The sequence below is a fragment of the Dermacentor andersoni genome, chromosome 11 (assembly GCF_023375885.2).
Source record: "Dermacentor andersoni chromosome 11, qqDerAnde1_hic_scaffold, whole genome shotgun sequence".
NCBI lineage: Eukaryota > Metazoa > Arthropoda > Arachnida > Ixodida > Ixodidae > Dermacentor > Dermacentor andersoni.
Window position 1 is genome coordinate 115081480 of NC_092824.1, and position 26087 is coordinate 115107566.

Below are 26087 nucleotides of genomic sequence, written 5' to 3' on the forward strand. Positions count from 1 at the left end.
ATATATACATACAGTGAAGTAGACGCGCGTATGAAGCGGCTTATTGACGTTTCGGCCGGGGTCCGGCCTTCATCACACATATATATCATCACACACACACATATATATATATATATATATATATATATATATATGTGTGTGTGTGTGTGTGTGTGTGTGTGTGTGTGTGTGTGTGTGTGTGTGTGTGTGTGTGTGTGCGTGCGTGCGTGCGCGCGCACGCGCGCACTAGCGCCAGTGTTGTCCCTAGTAGCTTTCTATTGAAAACTCTGTGTTGCACAGGATGCTCGATGCGATGGGCGCCAGTTGCTATACGTCGTCGATACGTCGCGGCGAAACGGTCGTATTCTCGAGACCAACTGGAGGAACGTAATATCATGAGAAGCCAACGCCGCCTCACGGGCTTGCTGGACTGCCTACATCTGGATTCCGAGGTCTCAGCTGCGCAGCCCCGGGCTTTGGTCCCCGTGGAAGACCTAAGCCCGGGTCGCGTTAAACCTTGCTGAACGCTCAATAAGGTTGTATCCATGCATCCATCCATCCATCCATTCATCCATCCATCCATCCATCCATTGCGTTAAAATAATTAAATAAACATTATGAAAATTGTATGACGGCAGGATTCGAACGCAGGACACCTGACACAAATGCCCTATCGAAACCATTACGCCACAAACGCATGTGCAAGCGGAACCACTGCAATCAGCAGCGATTATGCGTGCTTGCCGAGTCTCATAACCTTCTGCATTAAAAATGTATAAAGTGCTATAAGATTTAGACCAATTGAGGCACAGATAAAGCGCGATAAACGAAGGCCCAAGAACGTCTGAATCCCTCATGTACTTACTCCCCATCATTTCCATGGTGACCGAATGATTGCAGCGCCAGGTTTCCCTCTGGTAATCGTACGAAACTCTATGATAAGTTCCCAAGCGAACTAAATCCTTAAATCCGAGTGGCACATACCCCGTACCCATACCCAGTCGCCCCTGTGACATGACTTTCGAGTGCTGTATCACCGGGATAGGCTCAACCAAACAATAAGATAGCCCGCGCGCCCGCCCGCTCGCAAGAAAAAGTGCCTGCACTTGGAGAATAATTGTGAGCATTAAAAAACCGCATGGATTAATTATCGTCTAATAATCGTCACATAATTTGAAGGGATCGCGAACTTTCTGCTGATCGACATCTTAGCTATATCGTGACCAGTGCTTACCGTAGTCTTGACCTGCCTTGGCTCCGTGTAAAAGAGGCGATGAATTGGCGTATGTAGCGTGCCGTGACAGACCTTCGTCAGATACCGAAGCTATATCTCGACTTTGACCTGCTAGTCAGTAGATAATTAATTGCCGATTTCGAACAAATGTCGGCCTCACAGGAAAGTTCGCTTTTAAGAGACCTATTGCATCATGTACTGATGCAATCAGCGCTATATTGTATCGCCATGGGAAATTTTCCTCTAGGAAATAAGGGTACGTAGTTTTCCGTTTGAACTAACGCGCAAGAGCACTTGTTAGGATAAGCTATAGAGTGCCGGCTTAGTCCTGTGCTTGTCTTTAGTGTGCATGCCGTTAGAAATCTAGCTATAGGCAAAGTCGCAGCAAGGTACGCGTTTCCAGACAGCAAAGAAAGGGGAAGCGGGTGTGTGTCTGTGTAGTGAAACGCCCGACGAGAATCGTGCCACATTTTTGGTATGGGTGTTGCAGACGCTCAAGCGTCAGCTCGGCCGCGCTCGAGGCAGAAAATGCCGCGTGCGTTTTTCAGCCGTGCCTTTCCTGCATCGCCTTCGATGCGGAATGTTACTTCCTCGTAGGAGACACACCCCATCCCTGTAAGCAAGGCGCCACGCGATCTCGATCCCTCTCCCATCATCTCGCACATTTTTTCTTTCTTATTCATTATTCTTGCTAATTTTTCTTTCGTTGCCGTGTTGTGAATTGGCTGGGGTGTGTGTTGCTGCCGTGACCATTTCGATCGTCCATTAGTGCGGCGTGGTGCCCTTGTTTTGCGACCAACTTACATAAGTTGTGTGTGTGTGTGGAGGAGTGGGGGGGGGGGGGGGTCGCTAGGATAGCCAGAATTGAGAGTTGTCTAGTCGTCGTCGTCAGTTCAGCAGCTCTGTGCGCCTCGTGCATGTCCACTCCTTCCTTTAATCGGTCGCCTTCGGGCGCAGTTCTCTCGCTGTCTCATCGGAAGCGGGCCGTTTCTCGGAACTCGAAGCTTAATTCAGACCGGTAATTTCAAACGGAATTCGGTCAGCGGCGCCCCATGTACGTTCCGCTCGAATAGGTTCCTCGCTGTGTGTCTATACGTACACTGTACTTACGAATTTGATGAGTGAAGAGCTTCGGGCGATTTGGCGAGCTTTTGGAGAGCCGTGGAAGAAATGCAGCGCGAGGTCCAATGTTATTGCTCTACCGGTGGGCACTGTCCTCGCAGAGCTGAGTGGGCTGGTTTTTTTTTTTTTTTAATGTCAATTTCTCGTGGACAGCAAAGGGAGAGGTGAAAGAAGATATTTGGCTATGTTCAAAAGCTAGGAAAACTTTAGCGTGTAGCGCACACATACCAGGACAATATAGAAAGTATGCACCCAAACATGGCGCCGTCATCTCAGCTTTCAGAGTTGTGCGTCATTCCCGGCGAGTGGTAACGTCGGCGTTTCTTTCACTTTCGCTATCAAAAACGTCCATTCCTGCAAGCATTTCGTGACGCATTCTCGTGACTCGTGTTCAAACTTAACATTTTACCGGAGTCAATTTTTTTTAAATAAACCAATTTGTTGAGCCAACATTGGTCGTTGGCATACGTACTTCGCGCTGCGGCGTATTTTCAACAACAAGGCGCGAGCGAAATTTCAACGCTGCCTTAATTATCAACTATATGACGTTCCGTCCGACGAGAGAGCGTCCTGCAGAACAGAAAGTGGAAAGAACGTATTCCACCTTTATTTATCGGGCCCCTCGAAGGCACACCGAACGGAAGGCGCTAAACGCGGCGCTCAGTTCTGGGTGCACGGCGACGGGGAACACTCCCGGGGCAGTTCGGATGACTTGACGCTCTGCCGCGGCGGCGGGGCTGGCTGGCTCCTTCTGTCATCGCGTCCCCCCTTTGGCTCTAGGTATGTGCCGGTGGCTGCTGTGAATCTGGACTCGTGGACTTTGAGCCTTCGCAAGACGAGGAAGACGCCTTGGACGACGCCTGATGGCCTTGGTCGTCGCGTCTTAGGGTCTCCTGCAAGACGGGGACGAGCACCAGGGTCATCAACCTTCGTAACAACACCGTTAACAGTGATGGCTGGAAACAACGGCGCACACGCAAATAATGACGACGGCGAGTGACAGCAGCAGCGACAACTTGTTGCGATACAACGCAACGGCGACGCCGTTTCCCTGTTTGCGGAACAGTGCTGTTCATTAAAGCGTTCAGCAAAACGTGCACCTGGAACTGCGAGACATGCTATAGGTCCGCGGAGAAGGACGCGGTCTGCGCCTTGAGCACAGTTAAATGCGTTTCTAGATTTTATAGGAACTGTACGGGGCCTTAGAGCGCATTTAATTGCACCGGAGATTGACAGAGATTGCTCGACTGACTGCGACTGTCGACCAAGGAGCGACTCTCGGCGACCGGCGCTCACACCAGCAAGCGCGGTCATCTGCACCTCTCCTCACGAAAAGTGTCTCGCGATTGGTGCCGTTCCAGTCTGCTCACACCTGCTTCGTCGCCACGTAAAACAATCGTCGGCGTATACAGGCGCCCTGTTTTTGGGCCACTGATTGGTTCAGTAGGTTTTCGCATGCATGCACTCGCGCGACTGAAAGAAAAGAAAAAAAAAGAACATCGAGAGGCGCGCGATGACCCAAGAAAGTCTTTTTCGGACCAAATTTCGACCACCTTGCGGCCATTTGCGGCTCTTTGCGACCGACCTCAGTGCGACCTGTGCGAGTGACCGCTGTTAAAGGACCCTTAAATGCAGTCTTTAACTAGTATTAATGGGTACGCATGTTTCGATGGATGTGTGCCCCGGTTATGTCTTGTGTGTTCACGGCGTGTATCCTTCTCTTTCAATCGCTGGGGTGTCCTGAGGGACGTTCGCTTGTGCGGCACGAGGCGGCAGGTTCGATGCCCGGCCGCGTTTCTCTGCCCCCAGACCGCGCACTCCGCACGTCTGGAAATCCCAGGCGATCGAAATTAATCCGGACTCCTCCATTACGGCGACGCTCGTCGTTGATATGTGTTTCTTTTGGAAGTCAAGAGGAAGCTTTAGCTCGGGGCCTCCTATCTAAACACATGGGAAGGCGGAAATCGTTTTTCTCGACAACCACTGCACCAAATTCGAGGAAGTTGTTGGTTTTAAAAGAAGTTAAAATCTAGTGGCCGTTGGAAGCAGCTTTTTAATTTAGAGCGTCGATGTTTTTTTTTTTTTTTTTGTGAGAAATATTGAAAATGGCAGAATGTCAAGGAACGAAACCGTCAAGTTTACAACTCTATAACTCGGCCGATATGACAATTGTGTGATGTGCACGTAGTAATACATCTAATGCGGAAAAAATTGATGTATTATGCACCCTTCTGAAATATACTTCTAATTTATTATTTTAGAAAACCCTCGTGAAAGTTGTAACAAATTCAGGCAAGCTATAAATTCATATGTAAAATTTCTCCGCGTTGTTCTAAAGGATACAGTTTACACAACTGCGGTATCTCTAATTGGCGTAGAGTTACGGATTTAGAAACTTCGTGCTTATGTTTCTGTTACCTCACCGAGTTTCCTCAATTCTTGTAAAAAAACTCGAAACCCAAGAACCAAAGTTCTGCTTCCTACAGCCACTAGAATTTAACATTTTCTCTCTCAAATGCAGCAAATTTTGTTCAAGTCAGTCCAGCGATTAACACATAAAAGCATTCCTTCGTTTTATATGATTTGGATAGAGAAATCGGAGCTGGCCTCGAGTTAAAGCTTCCTCTCAAATTAAATCAATTAATTGATTAATTAATTATATCATCTTTCGTCCACCATCTCAAGGAATATTTTATGCCGTTAGCCAGGCTCACACATCCGGGCCTTCCTAAAGTCAACACATTTCTCGCTCCCGTTCTAGTTTTCAATTTGGAGGGTTGAGGTTTCGAAGGCAAATTACAGGCGTTCAGAGAAAGTCGTGTGACTCGCGTGGGCTTGTTAAACCTGGATTTGTTACAATGTGTAAGGGTTTTGCAAAAGTCCCAATCAGCAGTTAGTGACTTCTCGCGAAAGTTTGCGTGGATCACCGAGAACGCGCCTGTCCGGTGACGATGATGAAAAGAAAATAGTTATAAGAACCAAAATGGAACTGGCAGACCTATTTTTGTGACTTTCAGTAAGCACATACCAAAGACAGCGTCAGCCGTTAAGCGGCCTTCTCCAATTCCCCGCAGTCTTCTCCAGTGCTCGAAATACTGATCTAAACAAAGCTCTTGTTATTAGCGGTGATGATATATGCTTAGAAAATATTTTATAGACCCGATCTATGATGTCACTAATGGAATTTCTAGATCCAAAAGTGACATTATAGATCGGACCCATTGGATTGGATTGTAAAACTTTATTTGTCCAACAGATGTAGGGAAGGCTTTAAGCCTTCCCACCTAGACGACGGCCAGGAGTCCTTGGACCCTAGCGGCGGTTTCGGCCAGTCGGACAGTCTTCAGTTGAATCTCCGGATCGGAGCTGAGTAATAAGGTCTCCCATTGTTCTAAAGACTTTATTCTGCCTGTGGGCATTCCCACAGAATGTGATTAAGATTAGCCATATGGCTTTACATAGCTTACACTGGCTGGAGTACTGACCCGGGTAGTAGAAACTGACACCGGGCTTGGAAACGAGTTGGTTTGCAGGCGACGCCAAGTGGAGGCCTGGCTCTTGTTTAAGGATATATCAGCCGGAGGATATTTCGCGCAATGGGGCATATAACGTTTCGCATTAAAGCTCGGGTGCATACTGTGCCACGCACCTCGAACGTCTTCTCGCTGATGGCCACGATGAAGGTGAAGAGCTGCTTCCACGCGGCCACCGCTGTGGGCGTCATGATGGAGCCGAGCTTCTCGACGAGCGTGTCCACCACCGCGCCGCCCATCCTCTCGAAGGCCGTCTTCATGTCGGAGGCGCGGTGCGCATGCGCGATGGCCACCTTGCGCACGATCTCCTTCGTCGTCTCCGGCTCTTCCAGGCTGCCGTTGGGCACCCGTTACAGGTCATATACTTAAAGGGGACACTCGAGGGAAACGCGAAATCAGCTTATGGTCGGTGACAACCTTGAAAATTCAGCACAGGCTTCACCCACAACAGCGCAATGTTGCTGCCCTTCACGTCAGAAAGAGCCAGCCAAAGTCCGCTCACAGCTTAATGACTGTTCTGCTAATGTAGATGCTAGGCTAACTGGAAAATAAAACTCGTTGTTTCAAGCTAAATTAATTATCTTTGGCTGAGCACTGATATGAAGATTATCCATAAGATTTGCCAGGATGTTCAGGCTTCATTCTAAAGCCAGTGACACAGTGGTTTATCTGTACGTAGAAAACAAAACGCAAAGCAGCTTGGCGTCATGAAACTAAGGTAATGCAAATTCCTAGTTTGTCGCCGATTATAGGCTTAGCGAGTGTTCTTTCATGACTCCGTATATGTTCGTTAATCTTGCGGCGACGGGTTATATGCATGCAAAGAGCAAATCAACGTCGAAGTACCATTTTCTGAATTTCGCGCCGAAACCTCAGCGCTGGTACGTCAATATAACGTCAAGGATTTTAAAGCATATTTTCGTATTCGGCCCGTTGTGGCTCAGTGAAAGTTCTCGAAACTTGCTAAGTTCTGTCTATGGTTCCATTATGATGCAACATAGTCGATTTTTACGAATAAAAGTGTTAAGTAGGTCGGATGATGCAACATAGTCCATCTTTACCGATAAAAGTGTTTAGTAGGTCGGAGCAGAAGGCTATCAAAATACATGACGTCATGGCGCGCTGGTGAAGGAACTGCAAGGCGGTGTCGCCACCCGTCTTTCGTTCTCACGTCTTTTATGGCTTATCAAGTCCCCTCCGTCTGTAGAAGTGGCTTTCCTGGTATCGTAAATAAAATTTGTCCTAATATAGTGTCAAGAGGCGTTATAGTTTAATTGAAACGCCCAGATAGCAGAGCGCCGCAGCGAGAGGACACAGAGCTTTGGCAACACAGGCACAAGGCTTCCAACCACTCGTCGTCGTTTTTCTCGAAGCAGTGCCTGCTGCTCGTTCTTGTCCAGTGCAATTACCTCCACGGAGTAGAGGAGCCGTCTCAGCGGCCTACGCGCAAAATAGCACAGATGGTTCAAAGTACGGCTTGAGCCGTTGAATGTGTACGATTTCGTGCCCTCGGCGGCGCTTATCGGAATGCGGCTCAAGGGGTTCTACCAAATAGTTCACAGGAGACGTTTGAGTGACGACACGGTAAGGACCCTAGTACTTGGAAACAAGCTTGGGTGAAAGTCCAAGGCCGGTAGCGGGAATCCAAAGCCAGACTAGTGAGTCAGGGGCAGAGGGTGCCGGAGAGGAGGGAATATCCCGAAGGTGCTTCTGTCGCTGCTGATCTTCCAAAGTAAATGTGCGGGCGAGCTTTCGCCGCTCTTCCGCGTGTGCAGCAGCTTCGGACAGGGTAGTAGATTCCGTTGTGTCAGGGCGATACGGATGGATAGTGTCCATTGTGCAGGAGGGCTCGCGTCCGTAAAGATGAAAGAACGGGGAAAATCCTGGAGGGGGGGGGGGGGGGTCTGTGTGGCGGTATTATAAGCGTACGTCACGAAGGGTAGAATTCGGTCCCAATTGGTTTGGTCAGATGCGACGTACATGGCTAACATATCGCCAAGAGTGCGTTTAAAGAAAGCCCTCAGTCATCCCATTAGTTTGCGGGTGGTATGCAGTAGTGGTACGGTGAATTACGTGGCATTCCTTGAGCAAGGCTTCTATAACATCAGACAAAAAGACGCGGCCTCTGTCGCTCAGCAACTCTCTGGGGGCTCCATGGCGAAGTATGATGTTACACAGAAGGAACCAGGCAATATTACGCGCAGATGCGTTGGGCAGAGGCGAAGTTTCCGCGTAGCGCGTGAGATTGTCTATCGCCACTATCACCAAGCGGTTGCCATCTGAAGTACTCGGAAGGGGCCCATAAAGATCAACTCCGACCCGGTTAAAGGCCCGTCCTGGACAAGGCAATGGTGAGTGAGTGAAATAACTTTATTTCGGTCCAGAGAAGACGCAGGGGAGACCCCGTGCCACCAGGCTAGTACTACGTAGGGACCGCCAAGCCGAGCTTGACGGTCCAATCGCGGGCACTCTGGACGGCCAGGGTTTGGTCGTTGAGTTCAGGGCTGCCCAAGAGCTCAGCCAACCTATCCTCGCTGAAGGAGGAGCCGATGGCTTCGCACTCCCACAACACATGGTCCAATGTTGCCCTTAGTCCACAGGCAGGGCAGCCCGCACTGGGATATCTTTCAGGGTAACGCACGGGCTTGTAAAAGTCGAAGGGTCACCGCCCGCGCCCTGCATAAGGCGGGGTGCGGGACGGGGAATACCCCGTCCCGCACCCCGTCCATACCCCTCGTGCCTTAGCAGCTAAGGCATGAGGGGTATTCTTGCGGCGTTGGCAAGCGAGGCAGGAGCGGACACAGTGGCGTAGCAACAGGGGGGGCCGGGGGGCCGTGGGCCCCGGGTGCACGGGGCCAGTAGGGGGGGGGGGGGGGTGTCATATACATCTGAAGACACCCGAAAATTGTCGATATCCTCGCCTTCATCGACTACACCCGGGGGGAGGGGGGGGGGGGTGACAGAAGAGCTAAGGGCCCCGGGTGCCAGATGACCTAGCTACGCCACTGAGCGGACATATTGGCGGACGAATCGGTACATCCCGTGCCAGTAATAACTAATTCGCCGGCGCGCCCATGTTTTCAGTACTCATGCATGTGCGCATTGCGGGTCATCGTGAAACACTGCACATATGTCCGAACGTAGATGCCGAGGAACCACGAGTAACCATTTGCGCCAGCCCGAGACGTCGTTACGGCGGTATAGGAGCCCGTCACGAACAGCGAGGTGGTGTGCTTGGCGACGCAATGCACGGCCAGTAGAAGGCGCTGATGGGTCTGACAAAAAAGCCAGCATAGCAACAATCCATGGATCCTTCTGCTACTCCGAAAGAATATCCGTGGTGGTGAGAGAGGACTCGCATATTCGTACTTTCTGATGATTGGGCTGGCCTGGCACTGGGGCGCGAGACAAGGCATCCGCGTCCGAATGTTTACGGCCAGAGCGGTATACAGCACTCGAATATCGCACTCTCGGAGCGGAGTGCCCATCGAGCGAGGCGACATGAAATATCTTTCAAGGACTACAGCCAGTAGAGTGTATGGTAGTCCGTGATGACGTCGAACGGGCGGCCGTAGAGGTAAGGACGAAACTTAGTTATGGCCCAAATGATAGCCAGGCATTCTTTTTCTGTAACAGAATAGTTTGCTTCCGCTTTCGTGAGTGCGCGGCTAGCGAATGCAACAACGTATTCATCGAAGCCAGTCTTTCGTTGTGCAAGAACAGCGCCAATGCCGACGCGCACTGGCATCCATGTGTATTTCTGTCGGTGCGCTTGGGTCAAAATGTCGGAGTATGGGGGGTGAGATTAGAAGAAGACGCAGCGTCGTTAATGCGGCATCGCAAACTGGCGGCCAGGCCAAGAGGTCGTGGTTACCCGCGAGAAGCTACGTCAAAGGCGCTATTATGGTGGCGAAGTTGCGGATGAAACGACGAAAATAGGAGCATAATCCGATGAAGCTGCGGAGTTCTTTTGTGGTCTCTGGTAGTGGGAATTCGGCAACGGCTTGGAGTATGGTTGGATCTGGGAGCACACCATCTTTCAAAACAACGTGGCCAAGGATGACTAGCTGCCGGGCGGCGAAGCGACACTTCTTTAAGTTGAGCTGGAGTCCAGCATCGGCAAGGCAATTGAGCACGCGTTTGAGTCGGAACAGGTGAGAAGAAAATTCCGGGGAAAAGATAATGATGTCATCGAGATAACAAAGGCATGTCTGCCATTTGAGGCCCTGGAGGATGTTATCCATAATTCTTTCAGACGTTGCAGGCGCATTACAGAGGTGAAAGAGCAACACGGTAAATCCATATAAGCCGTCAGGCGTAACAAATGCTGTTTTCGGGTGGTCTGCGTCAGCCACCGGGGCCTGCCAATAACCGTATCGTAAGTCTAAGGACGAAAAGAATTCAGCGCCTTGGAGGCAGTCCAGTGCGTCGTCGATACGGGGAAGAGGATAGACATCTTTCCGGGTTATCTAGTTGAGTCGTCGATAGTCCACAAAAAAAAAAAAAAACGAATTGTCCCATCTTTCTTTTTACCAGCACTACCGGAGAAGCCCAGGGACTGTGTGATGGCTGTATCACGCCGCGTCGGAGCATGTCTCCTACGTGCTCATCGATGACACGGCGCTCCGTCGCGGACACACGGTATGGACGTTGGCGTAGAGGGGCGTGGCTGCCGGTGTCGATGTGATGAACGACTGTGGAGGTACGTCCTAAACATTGTTTTTGGAGGTCGGAAGAAGTTCGAAATTGGTTATGGGGGTCGACGATCTGAGTGAGCTGACTCGGAGTGAGGTTGGGATCGATAGACGGAGCAAACGTTCGGTCACATGCAGGGGCAGGCGCAGAGACAGGGAGAGCCATGGCGTCAACGTGAAGAGGAGTCGAGTCATCGTAAACAGCGCTCGTGCCGAATTTATCAGCAAAACCGAGGCACTCGCCGTGATGTAAGCTTGATGGACACGAAACCTGATTCGAAACGTAAAGTGCGCTGGAGCCCTGGTGAAAGGGAAGGAGGGCAAAGGGAAGCAAGAAGGGATGACGGCTTGCAGCAAGTTGAGATGGCGTGAAAAGAACTGCGGAATCGTAGAAAGCAGCACAGGAAACGGGTACAAGGGCGGAAGAGAAAGAAGGGATACCAGTGACGGTGGCGACGAACACTCCAACGGAAGGTGCACGTGGAGGCAAATCTTCAGGAAGACTGCCGCAAAATGGAGTCAGCGCAAGTTCTGCACGGGCACAACCAATAACAGCGTGATGAGAGGAGAGCAAGTCCCATCCTAGAACGATGGCATGAGAGCAGCGGGGAAGAACAACAAACTCAATGTGGTATAAGCTGTCTCCTATGGCGACACGGACGGTACATGTTCCTAAGGGCTCAATTGGCTCAGCGCTTGCTGTGCGTAGCGAAATGGCAGAAAACGGCGTCGCAACTTTGCGGAGCGTACGGCGAAGCTGGTCGGCAATCACGGACACTGCGGCACCCGTGTCGACAAGCGCGTGAGCGGCAATACCTTCGGCAAAAACTTCAATGACGTTCGCAGGGAATAGACGAGGGCTTGAGCAGTTCGAAGAGATCGCAGTTCTAGCCTCCGGAACTGCGCCTTTTAGTTTTCCTCCACAGCTGGAGAGCGGCGGACGATGGGGGACAGGGGACGTCGACGGGGAGATGGAGACCAACGAGTGTTGAAGCTTTGGGGAACAGGAGATGAAGGAGCGAAGTGCGGAACTGGTGGCGAATAGCAGGACTGGGAGTCAAGAACATTCCCTTGAAGTCTCGCAGTATCGGGAGGATGCCAACCCCGCCGGCGGCAGAACCGTGCCACGTGGCCAGCAAAGCCACACGCGAAGCAGATCGGGCGGTTGTCTTGGGTACGCCACGGATTATCAACAGGGGGCCTAGCGGTGCACAGTTCTGAGCTGGGCGTAAGGACTGCGGTGGCGCGCAGAAGCCGCTTCTGGGCAAGTAGTTCGCAGCTGCAGAAGGCGAGGCGTAGAAGCCGCTTGTGGGCGTGTAGTGCGCAACTTCAGGCGGAGGACTTGGCCTGGCGACGACGGCAGCGTATGTGAGCGGAACCGGCGCTGAAGGTGGCTGATTAGCGAGAGGCAGTGCGTCGCTGACTTGTTCATGTATGACGCGTCGGATTTCCGGCGACAAAGAGGACTCAAACTACTGGGTAGCAGGCAGCAGTGACAATTGGCGCGCGACTTCTTCTTGAACGAATTGCTTGATTTGGTCGAGGAACGAAGAGTGGGCGGGAGCAGCACTGGAACTGTCGGTTAAAGCCAAAACCGTGTCGCCCGGCGCGTCAGCTCGGCACGTAGTAAGGCGTTGTTTGCGGAGCTCATAGTAGCTCTGGTACAGTGTAATGACCTCGTCAGTCGTTTGAGGATTTTTCGCCAAGAGCATTTGGAAGGCGTCATCCTATATGCCCTTCATGACATTCTTGATCTTTTCAGAGTCGGACATAGCGGGATTAATGCGCCGGCAAAGGTCAACTACGTCTTCAATGTAGCTGGTGAAGTTTTCACCCTTTTGCCGAGCGCGACCACGCAAGCGTTGTTCTGCGCGAAGCTTGCACACAGCAGGGCGACTGAAGACTTATTTGAAACAGTGGGTAAATGCTGTCCAGGTGGAACGGTTGGATTCATGATTCCGGAACCAGAGATTAGCGACTCTAGAAAGATAGAAGATGACGTTAGTCAGTTTAGCTTTGTCATCCCATTTGTTATGCGCACTCAAGCGATCGTATGACGAGAGCCAATCCTCCACGCCATGGTCGTCATTGCCGCTGAAGACTGGATAATCTCGTTGGCGTAGAGCACCGGAGCATACAACAGGCGATGCCAAGGGACGATCGGGCTGCGCGGCGTCCTGAGGCATGGCAGAAATGGTAGGGAGCGTCCGGCTGCGGAGCTCCAAGTTTGTGAAGGGCCCAGCACCTCCACCAAATGTCAAGGGGCGTTATAGTTTAATTGATGAAACGCTCAGATAGCAGAGCACCGCAGCGAGAGGACACAGAGCTTCGGCAACACAGGCCAAGGCTTCCAACCACTCTTTGTCGTCGTCTTTCTCGAAGCAGTGCCTGCTGGTCGTTCTTCTCCAGTACAATAGCTTAAATTAATGTTCTCTTTAGTATCCCGTTAAATCATTCACAATAAAACAATGTTGGCACCGTTAAGGGTGCTGGTTTATATCTTATGACTAACACTGTTACCTTTGACACTGTAAAAGAAAATTATCGTGCACGACAACCAGATCAAACTACATCTGCGGTGCGAGAAGCCGTAGATGAAAACTATAATAATCCTGACCATCTAGTGCACCCCGAAGTATCTGAGGTCTGAATGTGACAGCGCGATAGCTATTAAAGTTTATTTCGCGCAATTTTCGTGTGGTACATCGTAGCTACCTTCATGTGTACTTGCCGCAAAAAAAGTCGCCGTTAAAGAAAACTTCACTCGTCCGCATCAATGCTTCCGTCTTAAGCTTAAATGTAAGGGTGCTAGCCAGAACTGTTTGCCGTGCAGAGCTCGAGGCGTTCGGAGGAACCCGCCGGTCATACATACCTGTCCACGATGGCGGTGATGGCGTATGCGAAGGTGAGCGCGTGCGCCAGCATGCGCGGGTTCTTCGGGAGCTCGCTGGCCGGCTCGTTGGCGAACGTCGTGAACAGCTTCTGATACTCTGGGTGGCGCATGAAGAGCACCACGAAGATGGTCACGCTGCCCGTGCGCAGCTGCTTCTTGAAGGCCAGCCACGTGTCCCGGATGGCCTGCTTCTCGTGGCTGCTCAGGTTGGTCACGCTGTCCCGCGCGCTGGCGTCCGCGCTCGGCGAGTTGCCCATCGCTTCTGCAGCCGCCTAAACTGGCAGCGGAGCTCTTCTCCTTGTCGGGTACGCAGACGATGACGTGCCTTTAGGACGTGGCTAGTACCCACTGCGGGGGATGGGCCTGGGATCGGATCGTCTTGTCTCGTCTCGTCTTGTCTTCCAAGCACTGGTGCATACCCACTATGGAGGATTGGCCAAGAAGCAGGCAGTTGTACGCGCCGACACGTTTCCTCTTCTTCCTCGTCTGCTGCTCGGTGCACTGACGCCCGCAGGGATTGGTACTACTGTACTAAACAGCTCAGATGCCCCAGTTGTGTGCGATGTTATCGCGAGTGTAACTGTAAGAACAACACTGTGGCGTGGGCGCCGATGAAATGATGATGACGGCCAAGGTTAGCATGGCGCGACGATCGGCAGCCTAATTACGACAGCGGGATGACGAGACCAAAGTTGCACGTTGGGCTTGTTGGTATATCATGATGGAGGCGTAGAGCATCAGAACCAGGACAAAAGAAGAACGCCAAACGTTTGTGTCGTCTGTGTTCTTCTTTTGTCCTGGTTCTGACGTGCTACGCCTTTTGCCCCCATCGTGATGACGAGGACGACGACGCGACAACGACGGTCACGGTGATGACGGCGGCCATGTCGAACAAGGCACCAAGGCGGTGGAAAGCCTGCGTGGGACGCGCGCGTCGAGGGGGAAATGCAAAGAACGGCCACTAACACGGGAGGGAGAGCCAAACACGCTTTATAGAGTCTTTTTTTATATCGAATCATTAGATCGAAGAGAGCCTTGCATGGAGATTTTCTTTCTGCCAGTAGTTCGCGGAAGTCGTGCAATTCCATCGTACAAGAGTTCTGACCAGCTTCATATAATCTCCGAAGCTATCTCTTTTCGAAATGCGTCCCTGTTCATGCACGTTACTCTCTCTGCAATGCGTGTCCTGACCTGTGTTGCTGTTGTTACACATGAACATTATTATTCCCGCTGAGAAAAAAAAAATGTGCTAGCGAACGACCACCGCTGCAGACGATATCAATAACGTTGTTAGGAAATAGGAACCGTTCTGAGCACCCGGTCGCAAGCTGCAGAGAGGACGATTGTGTTTTTGTGCTTTAATGCCTGAAACGACATTTTGTTAGGAAAGCAACTAACGCCAGTGCATCTTTCCGCAAAGTTCAGGAATTAATATCTCGAAACTCGTGTCATCCTGAGAATTCGTTGCAAGTGGACCCGCCTTGCGAACTCTAGGATTTGAATTTGTAAATTGCAATATGGACCATAATGTAAATTTTGCACAATGTTTTCTGCAAGTAATGCACGCCTCTTCGAGTAAACCAGCCCACGAACTAGAATTGTGCTATCTGCCACAAACAACTTTAAAAAGTTTTTGAAAGTGTTTGCTGAAACGCCCGGTATAAGCTGTCTTGCCGAATAATTCACATAACGGATAGTACGCATATAACCAATCGGATTATAGGTAGCTGCATCTGTGCTACTATTACTGCAGACATGCTGGTGGCCGGTTCTGTTTTGCGCGCAACTACGCAGTGAAACAAGAAAAGAGTACCTAAATATATTCACATGCTACAAATATATACGCATTCAAGCGCATAATTACTTTATTAAAGCGCAGCTTTCCCTGTCTTCTTTCCCTGGGTTTGGTGTGTCTGATCGGGTCTACTTCTTCCCGAATGAGGTGGACCGACCCTGGAGGCAGCGCAGCGGCATACCTGGCTAACCGGGAGATGGCGGGCCGTAAAGTGGGCCGACACCGCAGACAACTTAATCCGCAGTCGCGTGGGTCACGTGGTGATGGCTTCCGCGTCTTGCTTTTCGTCGGGCGGGCGCGTAACCGCTGTGCTGCGAAACGCGTTGCAGAAGATGAACTGTTTGATAGCTAGCATTTAATCAACCGCCCCAAGGAAGTTCCGCTCCACGTAGATCCCAACGTGTGCGCTGTATCTGCGTAATTTTCATTACAACGGCTGCGACCGTGACTCGGCACCCAATTTACTTCGATGGTGAAGTGGAATGGCAAATCCCACTTCACCCGTCTACGAATCTCTCCACGTGTCAGCGATCGAGGGAGTCCCGTGGCCGTCCCGCTGGATGGGTTGTTTGAGCCGGTCGACATGGGCGACACGAGCCCGGGCAGAACATGAGTCTCTGTCCGACGCGCAGTGGTTTAGGCTAGCTTACTGAGACGTTCGAGTATGTATATAAAAAGGGGTCTGTCACAGCGTACCAGCAACTTATCGTGCAAATGCGCGCTTAGGCGCCGGTGTTTACAACCGCACGAAGTCGAGCCTTTTTCAGCGTGACGGAATCTCTGTCTATTGAATGAGCGTCGGCAGTCGCGAATAAGAAATATGGCGTCCATGCAGAATTCAGCAAGCCGGGCGCCCGTGCAGAAGCAAACATGGACTGCATACCATCATGGTCTCGTGCGCAGGCGTATTGAAAGTGCGCGTAATCAATAGTAAGATCTTCTACCAGTTCCTATATGGATCCGCCGCGATGTACAGGCAAGGTCAAAAGTTAACGGCGTGTCGGTTCCGCGCAAAAGTCGAGTGTCAGCGCAGTCGTTATCTTGCAGCCATTAAGACCTCAGGACACTATGTTGGTCGAGTACATTCGTACACCGTATCAGATCTTAAATCCATGCTGCGCGTCGAGATTCAAATATTCAGCTTTTCTTGAGATCCGGCATGCCACACCACATTTAAGCTTGCCTGTACGTTGCAAGCATGTTGTGATCATCCGGTTCGTTACTGTTCGTGTACGCTCTGTAAGTCTGTTCGTTTCGGGATGTTACCGCGTCGAATATACGATGGCAGAAGCGTACAAAAGCATGGAGCTCTTCCACAGTGTCCGTGGTTGGTGATTATCACTCGAGGTGGCCCACTCAGGAGAGCGATGGCGCCTGTACGACAGTACGAGTTCAGTGTTAAGACGAGTGGATCATGTCACCGCCTATTGGAGATTGCTTCTTTGCCCGCAAAAGACGACGTCGGTCCATGTTTCGTGCACAGAGGTCGTACGCAGAATACAAGGGCACGTGCGCAGGACCGCCAGCGCAGGGCCGGACTCGGTGATGGTATAGGCCTCATACACTTATTGCCGTGCGTCTCCTGCCAACCGCGACGTCAGTGCTGACAGGTACAAGGAGGCAGCGGATTCCAAGGTATGTGAAGAGGCTCTTTTCTTTTTTGTTAACGTTTCCGCTGTAAACAGGGCCGGCATAATTAATTTTGCTTCTTTCACCAGTCTGCCCAATTAAGCTTGTAGCAAACATCGTGACATATAGCGTAGTATAGGCATCCGCATTCATACTCGCAGACGTGCGGTCCGCAGCACTTTTAGCCGCCTCTGTTAATCCAGAAGTAACCTTTGAATGCAAGTGTATTCTGGGATGCGTGATTGACGACAGACAATACCTCGGGAAAATGGCCAACTTTGACGCCAACTTCGAAATAGGCCTTAGCAATCACCGATTGCTATTTTTTTTTATCTATGTGTGGGCACAACTGTGGAGAGGGCAATGTACGAGTCACTTGACTGCTTTTAGACGAAGTCAGTACGTTTCAGCACAAAAGCGCACATCTTTTGCCAAAATAAACGAAGCCACTTGGGACACGATGTCGATTCGCGCCGCGGCCTCCTGGTACTGCTGGCACTGGTCAGCTCTGAAGGGGGAGGAAACGGAGAGTATGTAATATGCAGATGCAACAGGAAGCCGGCTAGACGTGCCGCAGTAAGCTCCAGTTATTCGTGCAGTGGCTCCGTTTCCTTTGACAAAGGCTGTATGTGGTGCGTGCATGGTGCACGAATCGAATTAAACGTATTTTAGCTTCCACGAGACTACTTTCATAACTTGTTCCTGCGTATGCAAGTGGGAGGGATTCATCTTAAAGGTCGGCGACATCTGTGATCGCATATTTGTACGTCCTCAAGTACTCTACTCACGTTCGCTTAATTGACTTATTTCAAGCGATCTTCCACGCCTCATCGGTCGTAACCTCAGCGTCCAGTATTCCTGTCTGTTATCTAAATAGACTTAATTTGTTGACCTTGATCCCTTAACCCCGACTTAGCGCACAAAGAAGCAGCGCTCTGTGGTAAAGAAAATGCGCCGTCCACGTTTCAGTTCACCAACGCCACAGCTTGAATCGATGCCACGCTGGTGCATCACGGTGCGATTAAAAATTCGGCATGCCTTTTGCTTCTCCTTGTGTTTTGTTTCCAATAGAAGCCTTGCGAAAGCGTATAACAGTTGACCGTTGAACAGGGGGATAATAAGCATGCATTAAAGCGCCCCGCTTGGACGCTATTAGCACGCCCCTTCGTCCAACACGCATCATAACCTGAGGGGGCACGCTCGTGATTAGCAAGGCCAAATTTGGTACTTTGCAACCTCTTGGTTCACATGGGAGTCAACGAGTCGCTGTTCCCTTTCGCAGCCAAACCGTCGCTGCTGTCGGCGCGAGCCATTATGCGCAAGCGGGAAGCACAAGAGGGCGCCACAAGCGCTGAATGTCTCGCTTATGGTAACAGCTACATGCTTACCCCTGTAATCACTTCATTTTTCATTCACTCTGCTCGTATAGCAGCAGCAGTACCATAGGATTATAGCTGCTCTCTGCTACTTGCTCAGTGAGGGTGAGTAAAAATGAAATGCATATGGTATAACGGAGCGCACGCTTCTGAGTGCCTCGAGCACTTTTTAGTCTCTTCGGAACCCACCTTTTCTCGTCCGTAGTGTTTCTAACCTCGTTAAATACTCGCTATAGTGATATGTTTTGAAAAACGTGCAGTGCTGTCGCCTCTGGAGCTGTATTTGTACAACCGGGAAAACAGTAGTACAGAGCCTTTAGCATGGCAACGACTCTCGACTGGCAATTTATTATACCCGTTCTTCAACGGTTGCGATCATTCAGAACGAGGAACGCAACGCTTCTTGAGCGCGAGTTATTGGTTCCCTAACCTAGTTTTCTGTGTCGTCGACGCCATCTGTAAGCTTGCGCAACACTGCACCGTTTTAGGCAGTGCAGAGAGAATATGCAGGGGCGAACCCCGTTACGTCAACGCCGCTTGTTTCGCGCTACCTTAATTTTCTAGAATGAGAGGGAAAGGTCGAATTCGTGCGGCTGTAACATTCATACAGGGGGGTAAGAGGTCTCATGTAATTTGCAGAAGGGCTCTCCAGGCGGTATCGTCCTGCTTACGGCCTGCATCCTCTTGAAACCCTCTTCCCCTAGCAAGCACGCAGGTAGTGCGTGCGCACACCGAAGCGAACGGCGTGACGTCGAGGAAAACGAGTTGGGCACCGACGAAGGCTGTAGCTGCGCAAGACCGCTCGTCTGAAAGGCGTCAGAGATCGGTGTATACATGGAAGCGAAGGCATCCAACGGCAGCGGAAAGTTCAGCGCGTGCGCCAGGGCAGCGTCGGCCAGCAACACCACCCTTACCGTATTTGCTCAAATTTAAGCCGATGCATTTTTTTTTCTGTCGAGAAATCATGTACGAGAGTCGGTGGTCGGCTTAGAAACGAGGATGCCGCAAGGCCTTCCGCACGTCTTCCGCACGCCTGCGGTGGTGCGAAAAAATTGCACCCGTCGCACCCTGGTGCCCAAATTTCGGTTTAGACTGGGCCCGCACATGCAGTGTAAACCGAAATTTCGGCACCGAGGTGCGACATGTGCACTTTTTCGAACGACCGCACGTGTGCGGAAGATGTGCGTAAGGCCTTGAGGTTTGCGCGTCAGTCGCCCCTTAACGCCCCCTCACAATGAACGCCACAATTAGACAGTAACAATAGAACGAATTTTTCAACTGTGCGTGCGTAGTGGTTGGCTTTCACCGTACGGCAAAAGGTCGACACCGCGAATGAAAAAAAAAAGGTTGCTGATTTTATCCAAACACAAAGATGCAAGAATGACCCTAACGACGGAAATTGTACAGGTGAAGTCGTGGGAGCGGGTGAATGTTCGAGGCATCGCCCGGAAGAAGTTACTTCAACACTTCGACGAACCGTAATTAAATGCACGTTCTTTACGCAGTAGAATGGCTTTTATTTATTCATTCGACTTGTGTTCGACTTGTGTTGCTTTGCAATTTTGTGCATTTCCCAAAATTAGGTGTCGGAGGAGAATCGAGGCAGTCCCATAGATTCGAGTAAATACGGTACTACGCGTGTTTCTTGCCTATGCCATCGCACACCGTGGGCACAGAACGTGCGAGTGGGGTCAATGAGATTCGTGCGTTCTCCCTGGTGCGTGCATATATGCGCGCGCAGCGCGTACGCATTAGCACCCGATGATGATGCGGGACTACACGGCAAGGAGGGGAAAAACAAACAGACAAAACGAAAACAGCTTGTCCGCTCTAACGGCCTACAAAGAAAACGGATACATGCTCACGACGACGAAGACGCCGGTAAAAGCGCGTCTCGAATCGGCGGTTATTGATACCGACGCGGTGCATTGACCCTTTTTCTTATTTATCCCCGTTGCCACGTAACGGAGGCGAGAGCGGCCAACATCCATGACGGTGTGCACCTCCGGTACAGGCTGCAATCCTCGGAAGGGACCTTCATTCGCCATCATGCGAGCGTCTTTCACCTGCGCCCGTAGCCTCCTCCGCCGCCAACAGAGCGATTAGAGTGCCTCCTAGCAGCTGAGCGGTGAACTCATCAGCCTGTCAGCTGACACTGCAGAACAGGCGAGCGTTGCTTGAAACCGGTTCGATGTCATGGTTGACATGTTTAGCAGCCATTCGCATTCGCGACTCCTACGTTGCCTGATAGGTCAGTTATCAACATCTGTATTTTACTTGTACTGCGAAGCTTTCATTGCCTCATTCCAGAGACATTGCGGCTATAGTTTGCGGTCCTTTCTCGCCTCTTTTTTCGTCTTCTTTAATAAAAATAAATGCGTGACCGACGGTGGGATCGAACATCTGCCTGCCGGCACTGCAGCCAAGTTCTCTAACCATTAGGGCATGATCTTATTATTATTGTAATTATTATTGTCCGCTAGATGGCGATCGCATCCATTCTTTTCTCGTTCCAAAGCCAACTAGCTCTTTGAGACGCTTGGCGTGTTCGTCACGTGCAAGTTTATCGCATTCTTCCCTCGTGACAGTTAGTGTCTTGAGACGCTGTCTCAGACTACCCCCGCTCGCGATCGGCCTATAATACCCTGCCTTTACTTGTAGCAGCTAAGGCTATGTACTCGTTACGCTACACGTAGACGCTGTGCGACACCTTAACGCCTTCGTCATCGGTCCAAGATGAACAGGCTTTTCTGAGCCGGAGTACAAGTGCCGTCGTCGTTGTAACGCATACACCACATGACGTAGACGCGCGATGGTGTAGCGCTTAGCCGCAGATCGCATGGCGTTACAATACGTGGTTCTCTCGCCGACGCCCCCGTCCAGTATTATGTCGACCCAACAATCGGCATGTTGTAAACTCGCGTCGAACGGCCGGTGTATAGAAATCATGCCCTCGCCGGCATATGATTGTCGTCGTCGTCCTGCTGCTGTCGTCACACACGCGCTCGCTTCACGCACGTACTACTGTTCGCCATGCACGAACACGTTGGTCCACCTGTTAACGCTTTGCGGAACCAGAGCGATGCTGGATGCTACCTGCAGAAACCCTGCAAATGATGCAACCTGCAAAAATGCCTTGCATAACATCGATTTCCACAGCACGTGGGATCTGCGCAATTTTTTGTAGCTTTCTTCGCTTTAATTATAAGGACCGAAGGTAACTCCGATGCTTCGGCGCCGTGGTATCGGACGTACAAATTAAGTTTGGCCGACTTGGCTGCCTGGCATCCGGGATCCCTTAACAAGCAGAGACACTTCAGTACACGTACGCTTCTGCATTCTAGCCCCATAGGAATACGGCCGCCGTAGCTGGGAGTCGAACTTCTGACCTCGTGCATAACAGTGGAGCCACGCAACCCCTTAGCCACCGAGACCATCAACTTTCTTCACTTGGAGCGATCTAAAACGTGTTAATTCTTAAAAAGTGCAATTATTGCGAAGGTACAGAGTTTGCGATAATTTTGCGATCTTTATCAGCTATAATTTGTGCGAACGATAGGTCTAGTTTCCACAGTCGATAGGATAATACCCATGCCACACGTGCGAAGTTAATGCCCTTAAATGTCAGTGTGTTCCGACTTAATGTTATATCTGACGTTTCTGCGACACGACAGCTGCAGTGAATGCAGTAGGCTAATTTGGCCATTCTAATACAACGAAAAAAAGTGCTTGTCGGGCAAAAGGTCATGAAATAGCACTAATAACATTACCTGTTGTATGTTATGTAGAAGCATTTCAGTTTACTTCAGAAATGTATATTTCATGTGCAGCCGTATAGCTGCTAACATTGGGAGCGAAAGTATACTCAATCGACAGCCGAATGATTTGTGACAACTCACCATGCCTGAAATGGCATTAAGTTTTCATGACATTAAATGTGTCCCTGTGTCACCGCGAGAATGTCGTTATGCTTTAAGGCATTAGGCAGGTAAAGTCATTCTCTATGCCCATGTGGCATAAGTATAAGCAAAACAATTTGTTTAAATGCCAGAAATTATGTTCCAAGTCTTCTCACACGGCTTCTCCTAGGACATCTCGGTGGTCCTCGTGTTTCTCAATAGGGAAATCACAGCTGGGACCGAGGTAGAGCTTCGTTAGGCAGACTTCTTTTTATCACCGTCGTGCGGCTCGCAAAATGCAGCCACAGGTGGCCATTTGACACATTCGTGATATGTTGTCAAGTAATCGGGTACACGCCAGCTGCCCTTCGAAAGTGCTCCGCGAAGAGTCGGCCCTGTGTGATCCGTGTTTGGGCAGGCGTGCAGGCGTCGCTCGTTCAACTTATTTACGGTCACCGTGGTCAGATGTTATCCGTTGGTTAATGGCTGCATCCTTCGCGCGCATCGTGATGCCGAAGCGTCATCTAGGAAGCGTAGGCCCAAGTTCGTGCGGGGAAATCGATGGCCCCAGAAATCGGGTTTAGTGTGTGCCTAGCGATCTCGGAGGCTATGGGAATACTTTTAGTCACCGCCTGCACGGATCCAAAATGACGATACATCGTCAGACCTGTGATGGAGCGAGTCCGCGGACTTGTGGCGCGCGAAAAGAAACGTTGGCCACGCCAGTGCTGCGTCCTTTGTGCACTGCAGCCTGGGTGTATTATAGACGGATATACCCGGCTGAATATTCGGGTGTTCATTTTGCACGGGAATTTTACGCGAGATTAAAGTTCGTTGCCGAATAGTCATATGCTCCCTGGTTGATTTCTTTCAACAGTGCAGTAATTATAGTTTATACTTGCGCTTTCTCAGGTACCAAAATGTTTTCTAAAAAGGCCTGCAGAAGTTTCGTGTGGTTGCGTGGCATGATCACCACGGTTTTGTAGGTGTTTGTTGCGTACTTTTTTGTCTTGTCTAGAGAAGCGTTACACTGTGTAAAGGGTCCTTCTGGCTGTCTTTTGCGGAGTTTTAACTAACTTACTAACTAACTATAACTAAATATTACTAACTATTAATGTAAAATATTACTAATGAACGAGAAGAAAGGGGTTAAGCGAGGGGCCCGATTTTTATTAATCATATCATGAGATGCCAACAAATAAAGATACCAAGGACAACTTGGGGGAAATTGCTTGTACTTACTAATTGAATGAAAGAAATTATAAACGAATGGCAGTGAAAGTGGATAAAAAGAAAAGCTTGCCGCCGGTAGGATCGTTTCCCACCTGCGGCAAGTAGTTTATTCATCCACTTTCATTGCCATTAATTTACAATTTCTTTAATTCAATTAGTAAGTACAAGTAATTTCCCCTGTTTTGTCCTTGGTGCCTTTGTTTGTTGGCATCTCATGATATAACTAACTAAGTAGCCGTAACTAACTATTACTAACTACAGATGATGCGAAATGTTGCGACGGTTTACAAAAACGTTTTCAAAGTATTGCCTCTGTCGATTTCTGAACGGGACGAGGGGGTGTATTTACTAAGAATTAGGAGCTCCTTCGAGTGGTGGACAATATTTATTCACCAGAAGCATTCACTGTACGGGGACCTTCGTAGACTTGACAGGCTTGACTCATTGTTACGCTGAGCGCAAGGTCGCGGGTTCGATTCGCAGCAACGAAACCACGCTGAATCAGCTAGACCGTCCGTGTCGGCACGAAATACTTCGCGACTGCCGCGTCGCTGCTGGCAGCCAATTTCGCGGTCTCGTCCCCGTTCTGTGCCTCGTGCTCGTTCAAAACGTATACGTCGTTTCCACACTGTCCCATGGTGGCTCCTGGAAAATCGGGGAATCTCACGTGCCGGGCACTCGGATGCAGCCTCGCTGTTCGACGCATCAACTCTTAACGTGAGCAGTTTCGTTAAAAAAAAAAAAAAGAAAGAAAGAAAAAAAAAACTGGCGGCGCCTCGGTTTGCGTGCCGACGCGCACGCCAGCGACGAATTTGAATGCATTTTGAACAACCTTGCAGTAACGTGCTGCGACGAATAATTTGTCGTTAGGGGAATGGAGCTAAATTCATTTTGTTCTTTCCATATTTCAAAAGCATGGACAGCTCTGAACGTCGAACGCGATATCATCATTTGTTCGTTAGACTGCAGAAGGCTTGAAGTCGAACTCCGTGAGAATAGCGTTCCGCTGTAAGTTTTGAGCAAATAACCTTTACAGCAAGTTTCACACGATTTTTTTTGTTCTTACTCTGTACGCGGGCTTTCAGAATTGCATCGGACACTACAGGCTAGCGTACACTTCGGTCAGCGCGTTTCATTGTAAGGCGTTGCAGATGTTCGTGGTGCTGTTCATTTACGCATTTAGTGACCACGAATGCGCGCAAACAAAGGAGATCCCCGCGCCAACCCTAGTCCCTGGCCCCCTATTTTATAGCTGACTTCCCTTAAGGAATGAGGTCACGTTACTTGCGATAGCAAATTTGTAGTAGTGCTCGAACTGGTTCTTGAAGCCTCTTGTCTGAAGGCTCTCGTATGTCATGTGTACCTCAGAAATGTCTAATGACTGAGAATTCTGCTTGCGATACAAAGTTGTAGTTCGCATTTCCACCGGTTTCTATTGTCTCTTATGAAGCTTCTTGTATGCCATATGCATAGTCACGCACACAATGGCGAAAAAAAGAAAACGCATAGGTGGGCACCATTATCTTATCGGCAACAGCGTTCATTTCGCCTCTTGGATGTAGTAGGGCGCCATAATTCTGTGTCGCGGTAAACGCAGAGACTTCACAGCAAGGGACGTAGTACCTGCGCCTTGTTGGCACATGAACGTGTACCTCAGAGGCGATTGATGAGCAGGATCACGCACGGCAGCCTTCTATTGCATACAACTATCTTACAACCAAGAGCATTGGTTTGTCCCTTGGCTAACACTCTTGCTTCAAGGCTGTAAAAATTTTGTGAATTGTACGTGACAGCGAGCCCAAACTACACCTGCGGCGAAAGAAGCCGCAGTCGAAAACTGCGTAATAATTCTGGCCACCTGATGCCTACCGAAATATGTGGCGCCAGAGTTCGACGTCGATCGGCATTTTATGTAGTGTTCGTGATCCTTTGTCGCAACTATCACCATGTTCACTTGCCACAAAATGCTGCGAACAAACAAACAGACAAAAAAATATGTTCCATTTGACGGTTCGATCTTACACTTGAAGGGACACTACAGAGAAAAAGAAATATGTTGAGTTGTATTAGTAAATTGCCCTTCTACAATGCCAGCAAAGTCGCTCTTACCGTGAGGACAGGCCTGGTATAAGCCAGAAAACACGTCATAGCGATATACGGGTGACGACACCGCCTCGAAATTCCCGCAGCAGCTACCTGTGACGACATGGATTTCGACGACGTTTGCTGGGCCCAGGTATTAATTTTTTTTTAACTGTAAAGAGTGACTGTATCATATATTAAGAGAGCCAAATACCGAATTTGGCAAGTTTACAGAACTTTTACTGAGCCGTTATGATCCGAAACTCAAGAAAAGAAAAAAGAATTGAAATCCATGAGGTCACATTGGCGCACAGGCGTTGGGGTTCCGCGCGAAGTATAAAAAAACAGGGGGGGGGGGGGGGACTTAGACCGCCAATTTCTCCTCCAATAACCGACTTATGACTGCAGTATTAATGAAAATAGAGTTTTTAAAAACTGCATAATTAGTCTAAACTCCCACAGGACAAACCAAGCCGCCGTTATACACCGATAGGGGCGTTAAAAGCTTTAACGCAGTTTCCTTCAGGCACAGTTTTTTTAGCGAAAACTCCTCGTTTCTTTTTTCTTTTTTTTTATTCACATTCAGTTTCCAGGAAAGCGCGAAAACAAACATGTAAT

At 49.9% G+C, this 26087-nt stretch overlaps 1 protein-coding gene across 1 annotated transcript; it reads right to left on the reverse strand.

Annotated features, from left to right (window-relative positions):
- Positions 1 to 2920: 2920 nt before the first annotated feature.
- Positions 2921 to 13835, reverse strand: LOC129386999 (cytoglobin-1-like). Its single transcript, XM_055075618.2, has 3 exons — positions 13435 to 13835; positions 5985 to 6201; positions 2921 to 3228 (listed from the first exon to the last, which is right to left on the reverse strand). The coding sequence occupies exons 1-3, from the start codon at positions 13710 to 13712 to the stop codon at positions 3112 to 3114; spliced, it is 612 nt and encodes a 203-aa protein (XP_054931593.1). The 5' UTR covers positions 13713 to 13835; the 3' UTR covers positions 2921 to 3111.
- Between the last annotated feature and the right edge of the window lie 12252 nt (positions 13836 to 26087).